General features: G+C 35.6%; 2 protein-coding genes and 1 long non-coding RNA gene across 5 annotated transcripts; all 3 read left to right on the top strand.

Annotated features, from left to right (window-relative positions):
- The first annotated feature begins 1,201 nt into the window (after positions 1–1,201).
- c16h7orf78 (chromosome 16 C7orf78 homolog) lies at positions 1,202–3,060 on the top strand. The gene is made up of 5 exons (XM_039670953.2): positions 1,202–1,265; positions 1,722–2,167; positions 2,278–2,359; positions 2,586–2,719; positions 2,801–3,060. Exons 2-5 carry the CDS (start codon positions 1,739–1,741, stop codon positions 2,879–2,881), a joined length of 726 nt encoding a protein of 241 aa, XP_039526887.2. The 5' UTR covers positions 1,202–1,265; positions 1,722–1,738; the 3' UTR covers positions 2,882–3,060.
- Positions 3,061–4,713: 1,653 nt separating this feature from the next.
- Positions 4,714–7,297, top strand: arl4aa (ARF like GTPase 4Aa). Of its 2 annotated transcripts, none has more exons than XM_039670955.2 (2): positions 4,714–4,821; positions 6,375–7,297. In XM_039670955.2, exon 2 carries the CDS (start codon positions 6,457–6,459, stop codon positions 7,063–7,065), a length of 609 nt encoding a protein of 202 aa, XP_039526889.1. In that variant the 5' UTR covers positions 4,714–4,821; positions 6,375–6,456; the 3' UTR covers positions 7,066–7,297. The 2 variants fall into 2 exon arrangements, with proteins under 2 accessions (XP_039526889.1, XP_088977222.1); XM_089121096.1 differs by lacking the exon at positions 4,714–4,821 and adding an exon at positions 4,881–5,026.
- Positions 7,298–12,210: 4,913 nt separating this feature from the next.
- On the top strand, positions 12,211–18,482 carry LOC148973339 (uncharacterized). 2 transcript variants are annotated; one of them, XR_016146837.1, is made up of 3 exons: positions 12,211–12,556; positions 12,676–12,825; positions 15,542–18,482. It is a non-coding gene; the product is annotated as an uncharacterized LOC148973339 (long non-coding RNA). The 2 variants fall into 2 exon arrangements; XR_016146836.1 differs by having other exon boundaries at positions 12,211–12,825; positions 15,542–15,656; positions 17,705–18,482.
- Positions 18,483–19,405: the final 923 nt, after the last annotated feature.

The raw sequence follows: 19,405 nt of genomic DNA, 5'->3' as shown, positions 1-19,405 counted from the left end.
CCAATGCTGTACCAACCCCGTAAGACCTTCGTTCGTCTTCAAAAAACACAAATTAATATATTTTTTTTATTAAATTTGAGAGGTGGATAACTTCTATACATAGGCTGCCTAAAGGATTGAAACTTGATGGCCCAGAAAGTCAATGAAGAAAATGTTTAAATATTCCATGTGACTACAGTGACTAAAGTTTATCAAGCGACGAGAATACTTTTTGTGCGTAAAAATGTACTATGTAGCCTAAGCCTATGTAGCAGTGATCCACCTCTCAAATTTAATCCAAAATATCTTAATTTGTGTTCCGAAGACGAACGAAGGTCTTACGGGGTTGGTACAGCATGGGGGTGAGTAATTAATGAATTAATTTTCATTTTTGGGTGAACTATCCCTTTAAGCTAAGATGCTCATTTCACTGTTCAACAGGTTCTTGCTGCATCTCAAGACGAGGCAGCTGTTTATAAAGGGTTGACCAACCTGTCCAGCTGGACATCTGACTTGTTCTATAGTCAGTTTGCTCTCAAAAAACACAACCCCTGTAAAACCCAGCTGTGCCCTTTGACCCACTGATTCAACTCTTGAGTTTGGCTCTGTTAACATCCCTGAAACATTATAGTCATGGTCAAGTCAATACCCTTCCACTCTAATGGCATGCTTTGTAAGCACTTAATCTTTTAAACTCCTTTTTGTTTTGGTTGGTCTGATAATAAAATGTTATATGCTTTTATTGCATTTACAATATCTTAGCGTCCTCTGTTTTCTTCATCTATTCCCCATCCCCACCTCTAACTTTAAATGAGTTGATTGCTACCCTCTGCTGGTTTTGATTTGAAAGTACAATTTGAACTTTTGATTCAACTTACTGCAAAACACAAAAGCAACGTCCAAAACATTGACCACCAATGAAATCGGAGTAATTTAGGTCAAAAAGTCCAAATGAACATAAAAGAGATAAAATATGAACATTAGCTATTTATTGCAATTGCATCAAACTTGAAAAAGAATATAAACCTAAAAAAAACCTCAAAGTGTTTTTCGCTCAAAAGTGTCTTTAATTAATAGTTTGACGGTTGCTAAGGCGTCTCTTTGTTTCCTCAACAATGTCCCCTCTGTGCACTGTCCGCATGCAGTCTCTGAATGAGAACTTGAAACTCTTGCTGCCTGGCAACCTGTTTTTGTTATATCCAATGCTTCATGCTGAGCTGGCTTAATTTTTTGATTCGAACTCTTCACTGTCTACTTAGTCATGTTTGAATGACAGCCACTCTGCTGTAAGTAAGTTGACCTTGATTTTAAGAATCTATCTATCTATCTATCTATCTATCTATCTATCTATCTATCTATCTATCTATCTATCTATCTATCTATCTATCTATCTATCTATCTATCTATCTATCTATCTATCTATCTATCTATCTATCTATCTATCTATCTATCTATCTATCTATCTATCTATCTATCTATCTATCTATCTATTTACTATTGCATTTATGTTTGTTTATCCATTATTTAATGTCTTATTAACATTATTATTATTACAGCTTTTTTTATACAGTATAATTACATTTCTATCACTCAAGTCATCATCTTGCTCATGGTTTTGCATATATACTGGCATTTATCTGATAAGATTCAATGAAATTCATGAAATTGTTGGTGCATTGAAAAGAGTAACCATTATATTCATCATAAAGTACAAGTTCTCAGATCATTGCTCTGAACATTAGGATGTGGCTGATTCACAATGAATCTTCCTGAGCCTTTGGATACTACCACGTCTGTTGTTGACCTCAGAAGAAAGCTGCTCTTTTCTGTGAGTCAAAACTTGATCTCAAGCCGGAGTTGTGGACTCATCCCGCCACACCCAGTTCCCCTTGATCCATGGAACGTGAAAGCTCCGGACTTTACCCCGAAACTCTACAGATCCGTGGGCTTGCCACGGATCAAGAGCAAAAACATTCACCTGGTTAAATCAAATGATAGTGTGGATCAAAAATCTTTTGTTTTGGAAAAGATTAAGGATGGTACTTCGACATTATCTCAACACAAAGAACAATCATTTCTCACATTCTACAAACCACCAGACTCACTAGAGACAAAACTGCTGTTTGTGAGAGCAGGGACGAATCCTGTCGGGCCTTACAAAGATCCAAAACCTCACAACTTCAGACCTGTAAGTTTTTACAAAAGATTATTGCCAACATTATCTGCACTGCACTGTATCAACACTAGATGACAGTCTTTATAATACATTTACTGTAAACACTCCTTATCCAATTGCAGTGTGCTGAGGGAATGCCAGACATGGTGACTTCTATAAAGGATCCAAACTGCTTGTTCTTAAAGTCTCAATGCCTAAAAGCAGGTGTATTATTATTTTTTAAGACTTTATGATTGAAAACGTTTTTTTTTTCTTTTTTTCCCAACACTGAACATTGGGTTGGTAAAAATGGTGTTTATTGCCTTTGTGTTTGTACAAGCAATCTTACTCATCTAATAAAAAACATTGTATAGAACAAAGGTCTTTAAAACCACCCAGTGACCCAGCATGTTACTGATAAGCTTTGCATTTTCTTTCAATGTCTCAACAGTCACTGACAGCCATCCTGACCTGAACCCTTCGCACAGAGACAAAATGGACACTTTCAAACCAGCAGAGCTTAAATGGGACCCAAGCCTCATACTACCAAAGATGCCATGGCCTCCAAAATCTGCATCTTATACAGTGAGCATGTAGAAAACACCCATATCTTTAACCAATTAACAGATTTATGAACTTGGAAACATTTTACTCTCTGTATTACAGAGATATCGATGCAGAAGAGGTGTATATAGTGCCTTAATGGACCGAATTGAAGAAACGTTGACCAACTCATGGAGGAAATGAATCTGTTTCAAGAGAAAAAAAAAGAAGGTTGCTGTTTTGTCTGTTTATTCACTCATGTTATTACAGTAATGTTTATTACACACTTTCTGTTTATTTATTTTTTTGATAAACTGTACAAACAAGCAAACAGGCAAAACAGATTTTTTTTATATTGCACAAACAAAATAAATGTAAGCACTGCATTACAGTTTTTCTCAATTGCTTTGGCACATTTTTCGAAACAGTCTTAACATTCTCTAAACTGTGAGTGCAAATGTCACAACTGTTTGCAGGAACTTCAAAACTTTATAGCATGTCTGCAAAATGTAGTTACTCACCCAAAACATTTAATTCATGCTTCAAAACCTAGTTATTTTGTCAATAATTTGGCCAAGGCCACCAAAATCTAAAGTATTTTTGTCATTGTGTGAGCCACACTGGTCAAAATGTTTAGTTGTTTTTTCACCACAACAGTCAACCATGAAAATTAAGGGTTTACTGTAAACAAATCTCATATTTGTTGAGAAAAGTCAATAGTATGTAGAAAAAAAAAATATTCTATGAACATTTGTATTTTTACAGTGTTTATTTTTGTACTTCATGTGTACACAATATAAGTGTATTTACTGTACATGTAAAGTAACTGACAAGAGTAACACGATTTCACTTTACATTTCATATTTGTGTATTACCACAAATACACAAACAACAAATAACATTCATGAAAAAAAAAAAAAATTATTCTTGGTGGACATCTTGTCGCTCACGTTGGTCAGGCCAAAGATTTTCATCAACATCACATCTGATGTTACCATTGCCACACACCGTGGAAAAAAAACTCCTTGAATGCCGCACCCATCCCCTGCAATGGTCAGATTTATGACATGATCCACAAGTGTGGCTCTGATTTCATCAGAGACTCTGACTCTTCTATTTCCACCTCTTCCTCGATTATTTCTTTCTCTACCACCACCACGTATTCTTACGTGCCTTCCAATTGCTCTTCCATGAGTATGTTGGTGCAGTTCAGGGTTGCTAATGTCCTCCATTCTATATATTCTCTCTCTATATATATACTCTCTCTCTCTCTCTCTCTCTCTCTCTCTCTCTCTCTCTCTATATATATATATATATATATATATATATACTCCCAATATTGATTGGTTAAATGGTTAAATGGTTGATTCATATTAGAGGTAATTTGCAATTAGATTGTGAATGCAATTAGAAGTCATGTGCCATTTTAGCAAACATTACAAACAATGTCAATGTCAGATATATTTTAGAATATACATTCATGTATACTAATTATGATAATTGAATAGATCGTTTTGAATGTGATGGCTTACACAATAAAAAATGTCTGAGAAGTTCTGAAGTGTTTGACAGTGTAAGTGAGAATCGAGTCATCAGTTTTGATCAACAAGCCATATACAATTATTTGTTGTCCAAACTGCAGACAGTTGTATGTACTCTTTGCACACATGTGCCAAAGCAATTGCAATTTGCTCAAATCAATAAGAAATTACAATCTGATGTGAAAAAGAAGCGAATTGTTCAGAGATCTGAACTTAATGTTTTGGGAAATAAAAAAAACATTTGAGAACTGAGCCAAAGGAATTGAGAAAAACTGTAATATAAAGATCAAATTTTACAAACGAGGTGTTAAATTTTGTTTTTACATGTAATATTATAAATGTTATCAAATATTCGAATATTATTAAATGTCTTAATAAAAGTTTTTATAGTTATAGACATTGAAGCTATAAACACTAGTTGCAGCTTTCTAATTTTTCCTCTGTATTCATTTTGGGCGCATGACCTCCATTTGCGTTGACCAATCATTTTAAACGTAAACAAATGAGCTGCTGCGTGTGCGCGTGAGTGCAGGCGCGCGCTGCGTCAGTCAGTAGCACGCAGAGCAGAGCTACTACCAGGGCGTCATGAATGAAGTCTGAACGGTAAGTTGAATGGGCGACTGTGAGTTTAGTTTTAAAACTTTTAACTAAAGATAATGGATACAGACTCACCCTTTTATATTAAAGCTCATTTTGTCTGCGCGTCATGATTAATTCATTTACTTAAACTGGCCCCAGGCGCGAGCTGCGGTTCATGCGGTTTAAACATCCACATATTTTCTCCAGAGCTGCTGTCACTTTGATTAAGGTAATATTTGCAGAATATACGGATGTAGTCACCGTTTAGGATGGATAAATACGACGTCTGCGTAGACTTTAGTGGCATTGAGAAAAGTTTCGATTCGACAGGTGGATTGACTTCCAAAGAAACGACGTGCTCAGCAGAACTCTCTTATCGCGCTCGCTTTCATTGTTGAACCACCCTATTTATCAGTTTCTAGGAAACATTGCGTCATAAGTTAATTACATTGCGTACTGAGATATCTTACAACACACCCATGTTCACATTAATATAATTTGTACATTAATGAAATGCTCCCTCTCGAAATTTTTAACGTTACGTCACGTAGGCTGTAATGTGTAAAATTTGCGAGATATTTTGTCGTAATGCAGTATTGGTATGTATTTTTATATATAGATTTTGAGTTTATGATACTATACTCTCCTAAATGTACTATACATATATAAATACAATATTTAATGTAATTTTAATGAACATATTTAGGCACTGCTTTTAACCTTCTCAGACAGATAAAGTGGGACAGAAGTCAATGAAAAGTGGTTGACATTAGAATTGTCATATTAGCCTAAAGGAATAAAGTTAACATAAAAAATTCAATTTTGTCATTGCTTATCCTCAAGTTGTTCCAAACTTATATGAGTTTATTTCTTCTGTTGAACAAAAAAGAAGATATTTTGAAGAATGTTGGTACCAGTCAGTTGATGGCATCCATTGACTTCGACAGGTGGAGTGACTTTTTATTCACTCCAGCTGTCTTGGATAGTACTTTTGGTTCTTTATTTATTTTTGAATAGTATTTTTTTTCCTACGATGGAAGTCAATGGCTAGTCAACTGACTGGTTACCAACATTCTTCAAAATATCTCCTTTTTTTGTTCAACAGAAGAAAGAAACGGTTTGGAACTATTTGCGGGTGAGTAAGTAATATGAAAAACAAATTTGGGGGGTAAACTATCCCTTTAAGGTGGTCATGTTGGTGTTTGGAACATTAATACAGGTTATTTAGTTGCGAAAAGCGGTTTACCAGCTCTAACCAGCTCGAGCAAGGTCTACCATGTTAGTTTAACCCTTACCAGCTGGTAGTCCAGTCTTAATTTAGATCTGTTTTGACCAACTACGTTGAAACCATTGTTGAATATGGTCTATGAAGGCTAATAACATTATGATTTAGGATCATGGGTCAGATTTTTTTTTTAAAGTAACTCTGAAAGTCTTGTTTTATTTGACATGTAAAGATAAAGTGGGACAGTATTTAAAACATATCCTCACAAATAATTAATTGTCATTATCCAAATTGTATTCGATCATTCAATCACCATTTATAAACCACAATGTGCCTATGTATGACCTTTTAGGCACGCATTGGATGTGCAACTGGGATTTTGGACCTATGGAACATCATCCTAAACTCCTGTTGTTCTCACACTCCTGAGGGAAATGGGGAACGTAATATCAGAGCAACCCAACTTTCTTTCCAGTCTTCCGTTCTGTAATTCTCTTCATATCTCTATTCTGGGTCTGGACTCAGCTGGCAAAACAACAGTGCTGTACCGTCTGCAGTTCAATGAGTTTGTCAACACCGTCCCCACCAAAGGTTTCAATGCGGAGAAGGTCCGATTAGCTGTCGGGGACTCACGGACAGTGACGTTTCACTTTTGGGACGTCGGCGGCCATGAGAAACTGCGCCCACTCTGGAAGTCCTATACACGATGCGCGGATGGCATCATGTTTGTTGTGGACTCTCTGGACTCGGAGAGGATGGAAGAGGCTAAGACGGAGCTTTACAAAATCGCTCGCTCCTCTGATAATCAAGGAGTGCCTGTGCTGATTATTGCAAACAAGCAGGACTTGAGACGGGCTCTGTCACTGTCCCAGATAGAGACCATGCTGGCGCTCAAAGAACTGGGACCCTCTACCCCATGGCACCTGCAGCCCACCTGTGCCATCATCGGTGATGGTCTCAAAGAAGGACTCGATAAACTTCATGACATGATCCTAAAACGAAGAAAGATGCTCAAACAGCAAAAACAGAAAAATAGACCGTAAATGTATTATATAAATGGGTGGGAAAAGAACAATAGTTGTTAACTGTCATTTTTATGTGCCCATAGTTGGTCAAAACCAACATGCACTTTAGTTGTTTACTTTCTTGTTGTTTACTTCTGATTGTTTACTATCACTTAGAAATATATAAACTTAATTATCACACTGAAGGATGATTAATGTTGCTGGTTTTATTTAGAATGTGTCTTTGCAATAAAAGGGCTTTCTATGTTTATTCTAAGTTGTCACATGTTGTAATAATTGCACACACAGACTTTAATGTCTGCCAAGTCATTTTAGGTTTAGGTAATTTTTCCTTACTATCATTGAGAAATAGCTTGCCTAACAAAGAAAAATCTGTCATTTACTCTCTCTCTCTCTCTCTCTCTTTTTTTTTTTTTTTTACTGAATAATAACTTAAGTTTCAGTCTGTTCCTCACACAAAGCTATTATGATGCACAATATCATTCTAAAAAATGCTGGGTTGTTTCAACCCAAATTTGGGTCAAATACTGTATGGACAAACCCAAATGTTGGGTTAAACTGAGATTTATTTGGATTCCAGTGAGAAATCTGGAATTTGAGCTCTTCTTTGTATGTGGGATTTGAACAAAAAGCATAGGTTGTCCAACAAATTCATACACTCTAAAAAATTCTGGGTTGTTTCAACTCCAATTTGGGTAAAATATGGACAAACCCAAAATGTTGGGTTAAAAATGTCACTAAAAAATTACAGTTGAAAGTGAAAATTGAAGTTGGGTTAATTTAAATTTGGATTTGTCCATATTTGACCCAAATTTGGGTTGAAACATCCCAGCATTGTTTAGAGCATACACTCTAAAAATGTTGGGTTGTTTTAACCAAGCTTTGGGTCAAATATGGACAAACCCAAACGTTGGGTTAAAAATGTAATTAAAAAATTTAACCCAATGTCTGGCTTTGTCCATATTTGACCCAAAGTTGAGTAACTGCCGACAGTTATTTTTGCATGCTGTATTCCTTTATTGCTTTTACATTATATTACCATTAAATTATGGTCACTAATCTTTATAAACGCTAATAATTTAATAACACCATCAAATGTAATTTAAATACACATTTCATATGGCTTCATTATATAAAATGTGATGTCTAAATTTTTATTTTTTATTTATACAATGATAAAGAATTTGAATATTGACCATCTTTTGGTTTTGGCTCCTATGGGCCAGAATTTAGATTTTGGTGCATTACGTATTGTATGGCTTTAGAAAACTTATACTGAACAGCAGTTATGGAGAGCTTTTATGATACTTTCATGGTGCTTTTGTGTCACTTTTAAAGCACGGAAACTTCTGTCCCTGTTTATAATTGCATGATCTTAGAATTTCTCCTTTTGTGTTTCATGGCAGAAAGAAAGTCATGCGGGTTTGGAACGACATGATGGTGAGTAAAAATGCCAGCATTGGTATTTTTAAGTGAACTATCCCTTTAACTCATCCCTGAGTACTTGGAGCCTTGCACCACCACATTCTTTGGTTCAGTAACACTAAGGTGAGGGTGGAATGCATCGTAGATAACAAGACTTTGGGCCCCTCTATCTGTTATCAGATTAGAAATGACCCTTTATCTGTGATGCACCCCCCTTTGCAGGCATCAGAAACACAGAAATAGCCCAACTGGATTGGGATTTATAGGATTTGCCTGCTGTGTGTCACATGCGTCCCTAAATTCCAGTCCTGCCTCATAAATCCAGAGCGACTGGGACTCTTCGCCCCCATTCCATTGATGTCAGTAATGCTGAGCTGGGATGGTGACAGACTGGAAAAAATCTGCAGTGCAGTTATTCCCATACTTTCGCTAGACTGATATTGAACTGCAGGTCAGTACCACACTAATAGTGGCCCCAAAACACTTTTGTACACTTTAAACAAACTTGTGAATCTTGTTGCGTTTGATAAGATGATAAAATATTAAACCAAATGACATTTACAGGCTCTCAGAACCAGTTCGGTAAGGTATTTTTTTTTTACACAGGGGTAGTAGTTGTACTAACGTTTGACAACCACAAAGTGTCCAAACACTTAACCATATTGAACAGTATAATAAAAAATGTAAAACCTAACAAACTTTAATATTTTCCTTGTGTTTGTTAGCTCAGAAATGCCAATGGATTTATTTTGTATCTAATTGATACATTTTTATCTAGCCCTTAGTACATTGTGCAGATATTTTTCTGTAGACGGGGGTAAAAAAAAAAAGGAAAAAAGATTAGATTACCAATTATGTGACTGCTTGTAAAAGAATAGAGTGTAACGGAGAAAGTCTTTTTTTGTTATAATGGTGCTTTTCTAGAAATACAAAATGCTTGTTGTCGCTTTTAAACAATTGTAGGGGACTTTCACTTGTCAAAGCAGTTTTAGACTTTGTTTCAAGGAAAACTGTGAGCTTGTGTTCAGTTATCTATGAAACCCTGCAGTGCAGTAGTCCATGAGATTTTGTGGGAAAGAGAGAGGTGTAGTGACCTGGCTCTCCACGCAGACCCCCCTCCACTCCCCCGTCTGTATCTGATGACAGTGTGTTGGCAGGCTGCTTTTGTTCAGCTCTGCTCTCATCTCATTCCAGCTTGAGGGATGAGCTTGGGGTAGATGGGGGGTCTTTAGCTGTTTTCCCTGTCCTTTTGTCTGAAAAATAATTCTCAGTGGGTTTAAAAGAGTGCTGCGCTCGCTGATATTAGAAAAAGTGTTCATTCTGACAAACATCATGAGATTAAAAGACTTTGTGGGCTAAATAGGTAATGTTTTGTTCTTTTAGAACTAAGTAAACATCATGTTCTTGTAGTCGCAAGTGTCTGGTTTATATCAGTATGCTGTCACCGATAATGTGATCACCACAAAGATCATAATCTTGTTTAGCGTGGTAAACACTGATTGCATTTAATCCTTATGGCTTTGGTTGTCATAAGGTCTGTATTCATCCTAATGCTTGTTAGTCCAGCCATGTTTGATCCAGTCTCGGCAATAAATTACTGAGTTGAAAACTAGCTGGTGCTTGTCTTAAAGAAACATTGGTATCTGCGTTCCCACAGTCATGGAAACCTGGATTTTTATTTTATTTTAAATAGTGATTTTCAGACCTATGAAAATGGGTAAAATATGAATAAACATCTTGTTAATTTTAACTGTAAATGTAGTTTTTTTAAAAGATACATGGATATTATTGCTGATTTTTTTTTTTTAAAGATGTGTATGCTCACCCAGACTGCATTCATTTGATCAAAATACAGTAAAATATTACAATTTAAAATAACCCTTTCTTATTTAATATATTTTAAAATGTAATTTATTCCTGTGGTGGTAAAGCATCATTACTCAAGTCTTCAGTGCCACATGATCCTTTAAAAATCATTCTGATTTGCTGCTCAAGAGACATTTTCTTAATTATTATAAATGTTGAAGGATTATTGAAATTATGAAATTATTTTTGAAATTATTTTTTGTTACTTTCAATCATTTTGATCCTTTCTGAATAACATTATATATATATATATTTTTTTTTATTAAACCTACTGACCCCAAACTTTTTGCTTATCCAGAGTTCATAAATGAATCTAGTGTTATTCAGCAAACAATACCGAATATATTTATCTATCATATGGTTTCAGAAGAGAACAGAACGTATAACAACTTATGAAGAAGATATGGCATAACCATTTCAAGGTCCAGTCTCTTCATGCCCATCTCGCTCAGTGAGTGTATTGATAACATTTCCTGTGATTCACAGTATTTTCACAATGGAAGCTTTTTCTGTGCAATAGTTTACATAGTGCTGCATTTGTCTTTGTGCTGAAAGTTTTTCTAAATAATAATAATAATAATAATAATAGGTGATTCTTGTGAGTTATTTAATCTGTTCTGCCGAGTAATTGAACTGATTATTAAAGCTGTAATTTGAGGAAATTGTTACACTATTGTGCATGTCAGGGAAAGAGCTAAGCAAAAACAGATAATCATGTGAATAAAAGAACAACAAAATCAAGTCAGACTAGTTTTCAGGAGGAATGTGCTTTTTCTGTAGGGTGAGTTCCCCTACCCTATTCCTCCTTGCTGTTTATGTAGAATGCTAAAGTTAGTTTTGCCGATAAGTGACAGTCTCTTAAATGGAATTTTTGAACCTTTAGTTCAGTGGAAGTCAGGAAGTATAGTTTAAAAAAAGTGAGTTGTCAGATAAATGACTTCAGGACTTTTGGCATGGAAAACAGATGTGCATACGGCATTTTTTTCCCAACCATTTGGCTATTTCAAAAGTACAATTGAACTAAGACGTGGATGTTTTTTCTGTTTTCTGTTAATGGCTCAATAGACAGGTCTCTGCAGATCTCAGCAATACCAAGTAAATATTGCAATAGAAATTTACTTTAGAGCGAGTCAGCAAGCATGCATGTAGAAACATGCCGAAACATACACAATCAGCTTTTCAGATGACAAAATATTTTTTCACACAACAGGGTGTTAAAAAAGGTCTACAGGTACAGTATGCATTGCATCAAAGAGTTTTGGATGCCTGTATATATATATATATATATATATATATATATATATATATATATATATATATACATTTTTTTTTTTTCATCCAAGATCAAAATCAAAGGAATGTCAGGAATGAGATTATATCCCATGTTTACTCCTTTTCTTTGTGGGACACCAGGTGAATTCAAAATTAGAATAATAGTATACAAATTTGTATATAAATATAAATAATATAGTATGTGATAGGTAAAATATTTGTATTTTTTTGAAAGAGTCTTAGGTTAATAAAATTGAATTAAATATTATTAATGTAAAATAACTTTTTTCAGTTTTAATCTGTTAAAATGTCATTTACTGTATTCCTGTGATCATAGCTGGATTTTCAGCAGTCTTCAGGGTCACATGATCTTTCAGAAATCATTCTAATAGATGATTTGCTGCTCAAGAAACATTTACTACTATTATCTATGTTTAAAATAGCCTGATGCTTATTTTTATTTTGTAAAACATGACACATTTTTTTTCAGGATTCTTTAATGAATAAAGATCTAGAAATGTTTTGTATCATACAAATCATACAAATTTCTTTACTGTCACTTTTGGAGTTTCATAGTCCCCTTTCACTTTTTATGGAAAAGAAGATTTTCATTCAGAAATTCATCTTTGGTGTTTAACGGAAGAGAGAGTTTGGAATGACATGAGGTTGAGTATGAATGAATTTTCTTTGAGTAAATAATGTAGCTTTATTAAACAATTTTAGAGTTGGAATAGCCTACTTAACAGTTACCCATGTCTTCATTAGCTATACAGGAACTCCTATAGTCAACATGTAGTAGGCTAATGTATATTTGTTTGTTATAGTGTGTTATGTTTACCTTCAAACTAGACCACTCTGTTGGAGAACACTAATGTTTTCTCTGTCACTTTCTAAACCGCAGCTGTTTGCAGGTCTTTTCCAGACGGCTGTTCTCGCCTCTGGAGCTGTGAGTTACTTGAGCTCGTTCGCCTGTGCAAGCAAAATCCAAGAGTCCTTTGGGGGGCGCATGACGTGGGTATACTGTTATGATTTTCTGTGTGCTGTGGCAAAACTTTTTTTCCACAGGGTACAGGTGCTTCCTTCTGAGGAAATCAGAGGTGTCCCGAACAACACTGTGTTATCAGCAACTCTCTCAGTGAAGAATAAACAGCGATCACATGGCAAACAGGAATCTTGCTCTGTCGGATGCACAGTTCCCCTAAACGCTGTTCTAAGGTCAGTTCACCTTACCTGGATTCAAAGCTTCAATATCACATCAGAATATTAAATTGCATCAGCACTTTGGTTATCTAAAACTGCCTAGTCGCTGGGAGGAAATCCTGTTTGTTGCAATTTGGTCACATGTGTAAATAAAAACTTCATGCATATCACTTGCCAATGATCGATCTTCTTGTAAAATAATCATTAGTCTGCATGACTGCACTTCTCATTCTCATCTGGTATCTTGATTTCACTAAAAGAAGTAAAAATTTGTCTTGTGAGAACGGTTTTGCTTATCAAGGGGCTATATACAGTATGTGACTAAGAAAATTTGATTTAGGGAGTAATTTGTTGTGGAGTCTTTTAATATAAAAAGTCTTTAAATTTGTTGTGGAGCCCAACATAAAAGTGTGTGTTTACACCATATATGTGGGTGCACTGTGTGTATATATATATATATATATATATATATATATATATATATATATATATATATATATATATATATAAATACACACACACATGCTTGTATATATTTAAGAAATAATTTTTAATGTGTAATGTATATACATTTATATATAACTTATATATTATATATAAACATAAATATTTTATATATAAATAATATATTTTTCTTAAATACACATACATGTGTATATATATATATATATATATATATATATATATATATATATATAATTATACACAGTGCACCCACATAATCAATTAATTAATTGCAATTAATCGTTTGACAGCCCTAATATCTAATATAGATTAGAAGATTATGTAGAACCTTAAAGGGTTCTGCAAGACAGTGCCTCATATAGGGTTCTATTTATGTATGTGTCATTGCATCATTTTATGGATATAGTTTTAATTCATTGTTTATATTATGAATGAAACAGCTTGTAAACACTTAATTACTACATTTTTTTAAATAACCTCTTAAAAATTTAAGTGAAAGTTTTTGGCATAAAGAGCTCTTTAAAATTGTGTCAAGAACCCGGGTTCTAGAACCCCATTAAACCATTTTTTCCATAAATAAGTTGCTTTGGACAAAAATTTGCTAAATGAATGTATGTAACTATACATTTCTAATATAAAGTTTTTAAAATCTATATTGATAGTTTGCACCCCAAATGCATATTTTATAGTCTAACACTCTCACGGTATGCAGTGTGAGACACGTGAGCATCAAAATAACAGTGACCAACATCTGCAGTCATAACACAATTTTTAAAGCTATTTTCTAAAGGACAAACAAAAAGGGGGGAAACATCCCTATCAGTCAAGTTTTGCATAATGGCTCCGATCCTCCGTTTCTGCAACATCCTGCCATGTTAACAGGTCTTCATTACCAGTGACTCATTTCCTTTGAGGATGTTACACGTGGCGAACATGACTTGATTAGCGCCGCACACATGCACACACTCGCACACTCTGATACAATTAAGGGAAAGAGACTTCTGACATGATGTTCTGTCAGATGCCCCACAGTGCCTGCAGTTTACTTTCCCCTTACTGGAGAGGATGCAGCTGCTAATGTAAAAAAGAAAAGGGAAACAGTTCATTCCAGTTTAACATTAAGTTAATCTCGACTCAAAATATTCAAAAAGAATGTACTTTTGGATTATTATTTTTTTAAATTTCAACAAATTCAGCTTTGTATGTATTTAAGGCCATATTGTTTCAACAGATCTCAGAATCCTGAAATGTACACTTTGTTTTTTTCCCCCAAGTAGATTACAAATGAGAAACTCTGTAAGCTATTTATCAACCAACAATATTTGCGGTGCACAATGTCAAGTTTCATGTATAAGCTATAGTGCACAAACTAGATACACTAGAGTTTGTAAGAAGTGCCTTTACCACATTTCTTGTGGTAAAAACATATATAACATATATAACAATAAGGCTGCTATCAACCCTTCAAAGATGAAGAAAATAAATCTTTCTCAGTATTTTTGTCTTGTTTCTCAAATATATAAACATTCTTAAGTCAAGATTAAATTACCAGAGAAGTAAAATGACATGACAGGTCTTGTTCTCTAAAAAAATTAATTAAGATTACTAAAAATGTCTGCCAGTGGGTTTTTTTTAATTAAGTTTATTTTTTAAGCATAATCACTTCATTTGAATACATAAAACTGAATTAATTTGGCTTATCAACTACTAAATACATCTTGATTTAAAAATGTTTAGATATTTGTTTTGTAAAACAACAAAAAAATACTGAGGAAGAAAATTATTTTTGATGGCACTTATTACAATTCTCACTATTAACCAACTATTAACTATGACTTTTGCCTCAATAAACTCCTAATTACTGTTTATTAATAGTTAGTAAGGTAGTTTTTAAGGTAGTTTTAGGATTAAGGGATTTAGAATATGCAGAATGGCATTACGTACTATGTAAGAACAGAAAAAAAAATATTTTCATATGAAAACAATTAGGTCTTTTTCTCTCATATCAGTAAGCACATAACTCCTAAGCAGCTTATGTATCAAATGGCATAACTTTGTGACACTAAGAATAAGTGGGATCTCTTCTCCTTAAAATTTCCCACAGAATGCAGTGGAATGTTTATTACTCATGTCACTAGCTGCGTAGTATTGACATGTAGCCAGCTTTATAGATGATGTGGCATTCAAAAGTTCTCTAGAAATGTAAAAGATTTACTGTAAACATATTTAATTTATTTTTTAATTAAATATGTTCTTTTTCCTGCAGAATGACTACAGTGTAAAGCCTGATTTTCGAGCACCTTACCAGGAACCAGACATAACCAACCACATTTCCTCAGCTCTGATGAAGACCCCCCGGAGACCTGAGTCTCCTGTTTACAGTGAGCAGTTTTGGTGTAATAAATGTTGATTTTGTTCAGTATGTAATTAGTGCTGTGGGCTTTGAAACCATGAGCTTGGGCAAACATGTTCACCAGTCTCAACAGTGCTGTGACGTCCTCCAGGGATTCAAGTTACTGCAGAGTCCCTATAGCACAGCAATTATGCTATATGCTAATAATAATTACATCTCTCTGCTTCTTTTGCCTCTTAATTTGGCTGATTAGACTGTCAGCGTCATTGCTGCGTTACAGCTAAACCCACAGTCACAGAGAAGAGGATTTTGTCTTTTAACTTTTGTTTTTCAAAAGACTCTCTTTTCCATAAAACACAGTACTCTTGAGATAGTGTTTTTGTCTGTCATTAGTCTTGCTTTCGGGACCATTCCAGATTGCACATTTAATTGTTATTCTCATGTCAATAAGGTTAAGGTAACTAATACCAAAGACTATAGCTATCCACATGTTGTAATAAAAGATAAAAGTCACCCTTGCACCACCAAGCATATGGTATGTCGCTTATTTTTAGGATGCAGCTGCTAAATGTAATATATATAGATTTACAAGGGAAACATCATTCCAGTTTGACATTTGTAATCTCAAAATATTTGATGTATCGATGTATGAATGTACTTTAGTCTTGTTTTAAAAGTGTTAATAAAATTAGCTTTTTTATGTAAGACCTTATATAATGTTTCAACATTTCAGAATAAGGAGATTTACACAATACGTTTATCCAAAGTAGCTTTTAATTTCGTATTGTTGGACTTAACGGTACAATATGTAAGAATTTTGTATCAAAATATCCAGTTGTGTACTTCTATTATCCAAAATGTTTCCAAGAATTTGTAAATTCATAGAAATTCACAATTTTAAAAAGTTCCCGTCCCTGTTCACTTGTCGCCTATCAATGACGTAATATCCGTGTTATCCTTGATTTTCGCTTGTACTGCCATAGTAACCATGGCGACAGATGTGGACTGGACAACTGCATAGTCTAGCTAGCGGCACGCTGTTGTTTCGTTCAAACATTACTGACCATGGCATGCAGACTTTAAGACAAAATGAGAACTAAAACAAGGATCAGCATGGCGTTTTCGAGATGCCGAGAGCTCCGCGTCAGCGACTAACTTCCACTTGACAGAGACGCAGACATGAAAATCACTCACCTTTCGGCGAAATTCGCAGTTTTGAAACCAAAATAGGTGACCTATGTGAATTGTGTAGATTTGATGAGAAAATGTTTGGGAGGGGGGGTATAATATGAAGCCATACTATAGTATAATGTGAGATAGAAATTAATATTTAAGTCATTTAATTCAAGATCACGTAAACTTTTCCCTCCAGCTGCAGCTGTCAGTAATTGTCCATTCAGCATTCAAACAAACAGCGCGTCACTTTCGGCAACGATGAAACTCTCTCCAAGATGATTAAATGTTAATATTATACTTAATCTGTAGATAAAGCCCCCCGCCCACTGACCGGTCCCTGGACACGCCTCCGTCCCACAAACCCACTATTTGTCCAATAAACCACTATATTTGCCACATGTCACAGGACCACCCCCCGCCCACTCCCGGGCCATGCCCCCGTCCCACGAACCCACTATTTTTCCAATAACCCACTATATTTGCTAAATGTCACGGGAACGCCCCCGTCCCACGAACCCACTATTTTGACCAATAACCCACTATATTTATCAAATGTCCCGGGACCACTCCCGGGCAACGCCCCCGTCCCACAAACTCACAATTTGTCCAATAACCCACTATATTTTTTAAAGTTTTTCCGCAGTTCATTCAATATGCTGCAATTGGACGCGGTCTCACAGGCTATCTATTGAATGGGGATTCGGGTAGTTTTTTTGATAGACATTTTAATTAAAGTTCCTGTCGTGAAAAAAAAAACAATTTTACCGCACTCAGGAGGCCCCCCGGGGTTCGTAGCACCAAGCGCCGTACCAAAATTACACTGTCCGCTGTTACGTCCCCAGAGAACTGGGTACGTATTTTCTGCCATTGCTTGTGGTTCTTGTGTTTTTCTTCTTACAGGTAAGATGGCTTCTGTAACCATTCCAGCAGCTGATTGGTGGTCCAACGGCTGATTGGATCTTGGTACTCCTCCTACTCGTCAGTGGCTGCAGCTGGCTGGGCTCTTTAAAAAGCCTAGTTTTAGATCTGTTCTCTCTCTGCTCTGGGCTTTGCACTCTGTTCCTGCGGTTGGTGTGGTTGGTATCCCTTTTTGGGAAACCTTGTGATTAGTAGATAACTTTATTGTTGTCTATTTTGAGATTAGGATTGGAACATTTGACAGCTTTTGATAATGTTGTAATCTGATTTGTTAGCTAGTAACACTAGCTTTGTGTTCCACTTTTGGAACTTGAGCAGCAGGACTGAGTTTGTTGTTTGTGAATTATTATTATTATTATTATTATTATTATTATTTGTGTTAACTTCTCTTTTCTTGTTCTTTGTTTTATAGGGAGTTGGGGGAGTAGATTTAGAGCTACCCCGGGGTATACATCACCCGTAGGCATACTTCTCTGTCTATAAACACCAGTTAGACCTGGGCGGACCACCATCTGTAATTTTGGTTAGGGCGCCTTGATCGTGTGCCAGATAGGTGATGTGTATACTTAGTGTAGGTTAGGGGTGGGGTATTTTTGTTTATTTCTTTTCTTTGGTTCGTCCAGCTCTCCCCTTTCTCCCTTAAATTTGTTTATCATTTACATTATTACCGTGACAAAAATAAAAACACAGTTTGTACGGTATTTGGAATTTGTCTCCTTTTCTCGCACCACGACTCCATTCCTCTTTTGCTGGCATTTGTGGGTCTGAGCAGAGGGTTATCAGGTTCCCCTCCCTTTTTGGGGGCTGGAACGTAACATCCGCGAACTCACTATTTGTCCAATAACCCACTATTTTTAAATATACTAACCCCAGCCTTCATGCAATAAGCTGCAATTGGACAGAATCCCACCTGCAATCTATTGAATGATGATTCAGACAGTTTATTTGATGTGGACATTTTAAATAAAGTTCCTGTCATGATGAAAACCATGTATCTGCACTCAGCTGGGGCCCCTGAGTCCATAGCACCAAGTGCCATCCCACAATTCCACTGTCCAAGAACCCACTATTTGTCCAATAACCCCTAACCCTAGCCTTCATGCAATAAGCTGCAATTGGACAGAATCCCGCCTGCAATCTATTGAATGGGGATTTGGGTAGTGTATTTGATGGACATTTTCATTAAAGTTTCTTTCATGATAAAAACTGTTTTACTGCACTAAGCTGGGGCCCCTGAGTCCATAGCACCAAGGGCCATCCCATAATTCCACCGTCCATGAACTGACTATTTTTTATAATGGCATAAATGCTATGTGGGATGTCCATATCTCAGCTCTGGAAGGGTCTAGAGCCTCCATTTTGACACTCAGGTCTAAGTCTCATGGCCCTCTATCAGAATCCAGAGTTTCAAGAAGATCAGAGAAACTTTTTTAAGCTTAAGCTCCAATCATCTCAAAACTCTGGAATCTGATAGAGGGCCATGACACTTAGACTTGAGTGCAGATATTGAGATCCCACGTAGCATTTATGCCATTATAAATATCTCAATATCTCAGCTCTGGAAGGGTCTAGAGCTTCCAATTTTGCACTCAGGTCTAAGTCTCATGGCCCTCTATCAGAAACCAGAGTTTCAAAAAGATCAGAGAAACTCAAAATTTCGACCCAAAAAAAAAAAAAAAAAAA

Source organism: Pimephales promelas, chromosome 16 (assembly GCF_988280905.1).
Source record: "Pimephales promelas chromosome 16, fPimPro1.hap1.1, whole genome shotgun sequence".
NCBI lineage: Eukaryota > Metazoa > Chordata > Actinopteri > Cypriniformes > Leuciscidae > Pimephales > Pimephales promelas.
The sequence above is the reverse complement of the archived record's forward strand: the minus strand, read 5'-3'. Positions and strand labels throughout refer to the sequence as shown.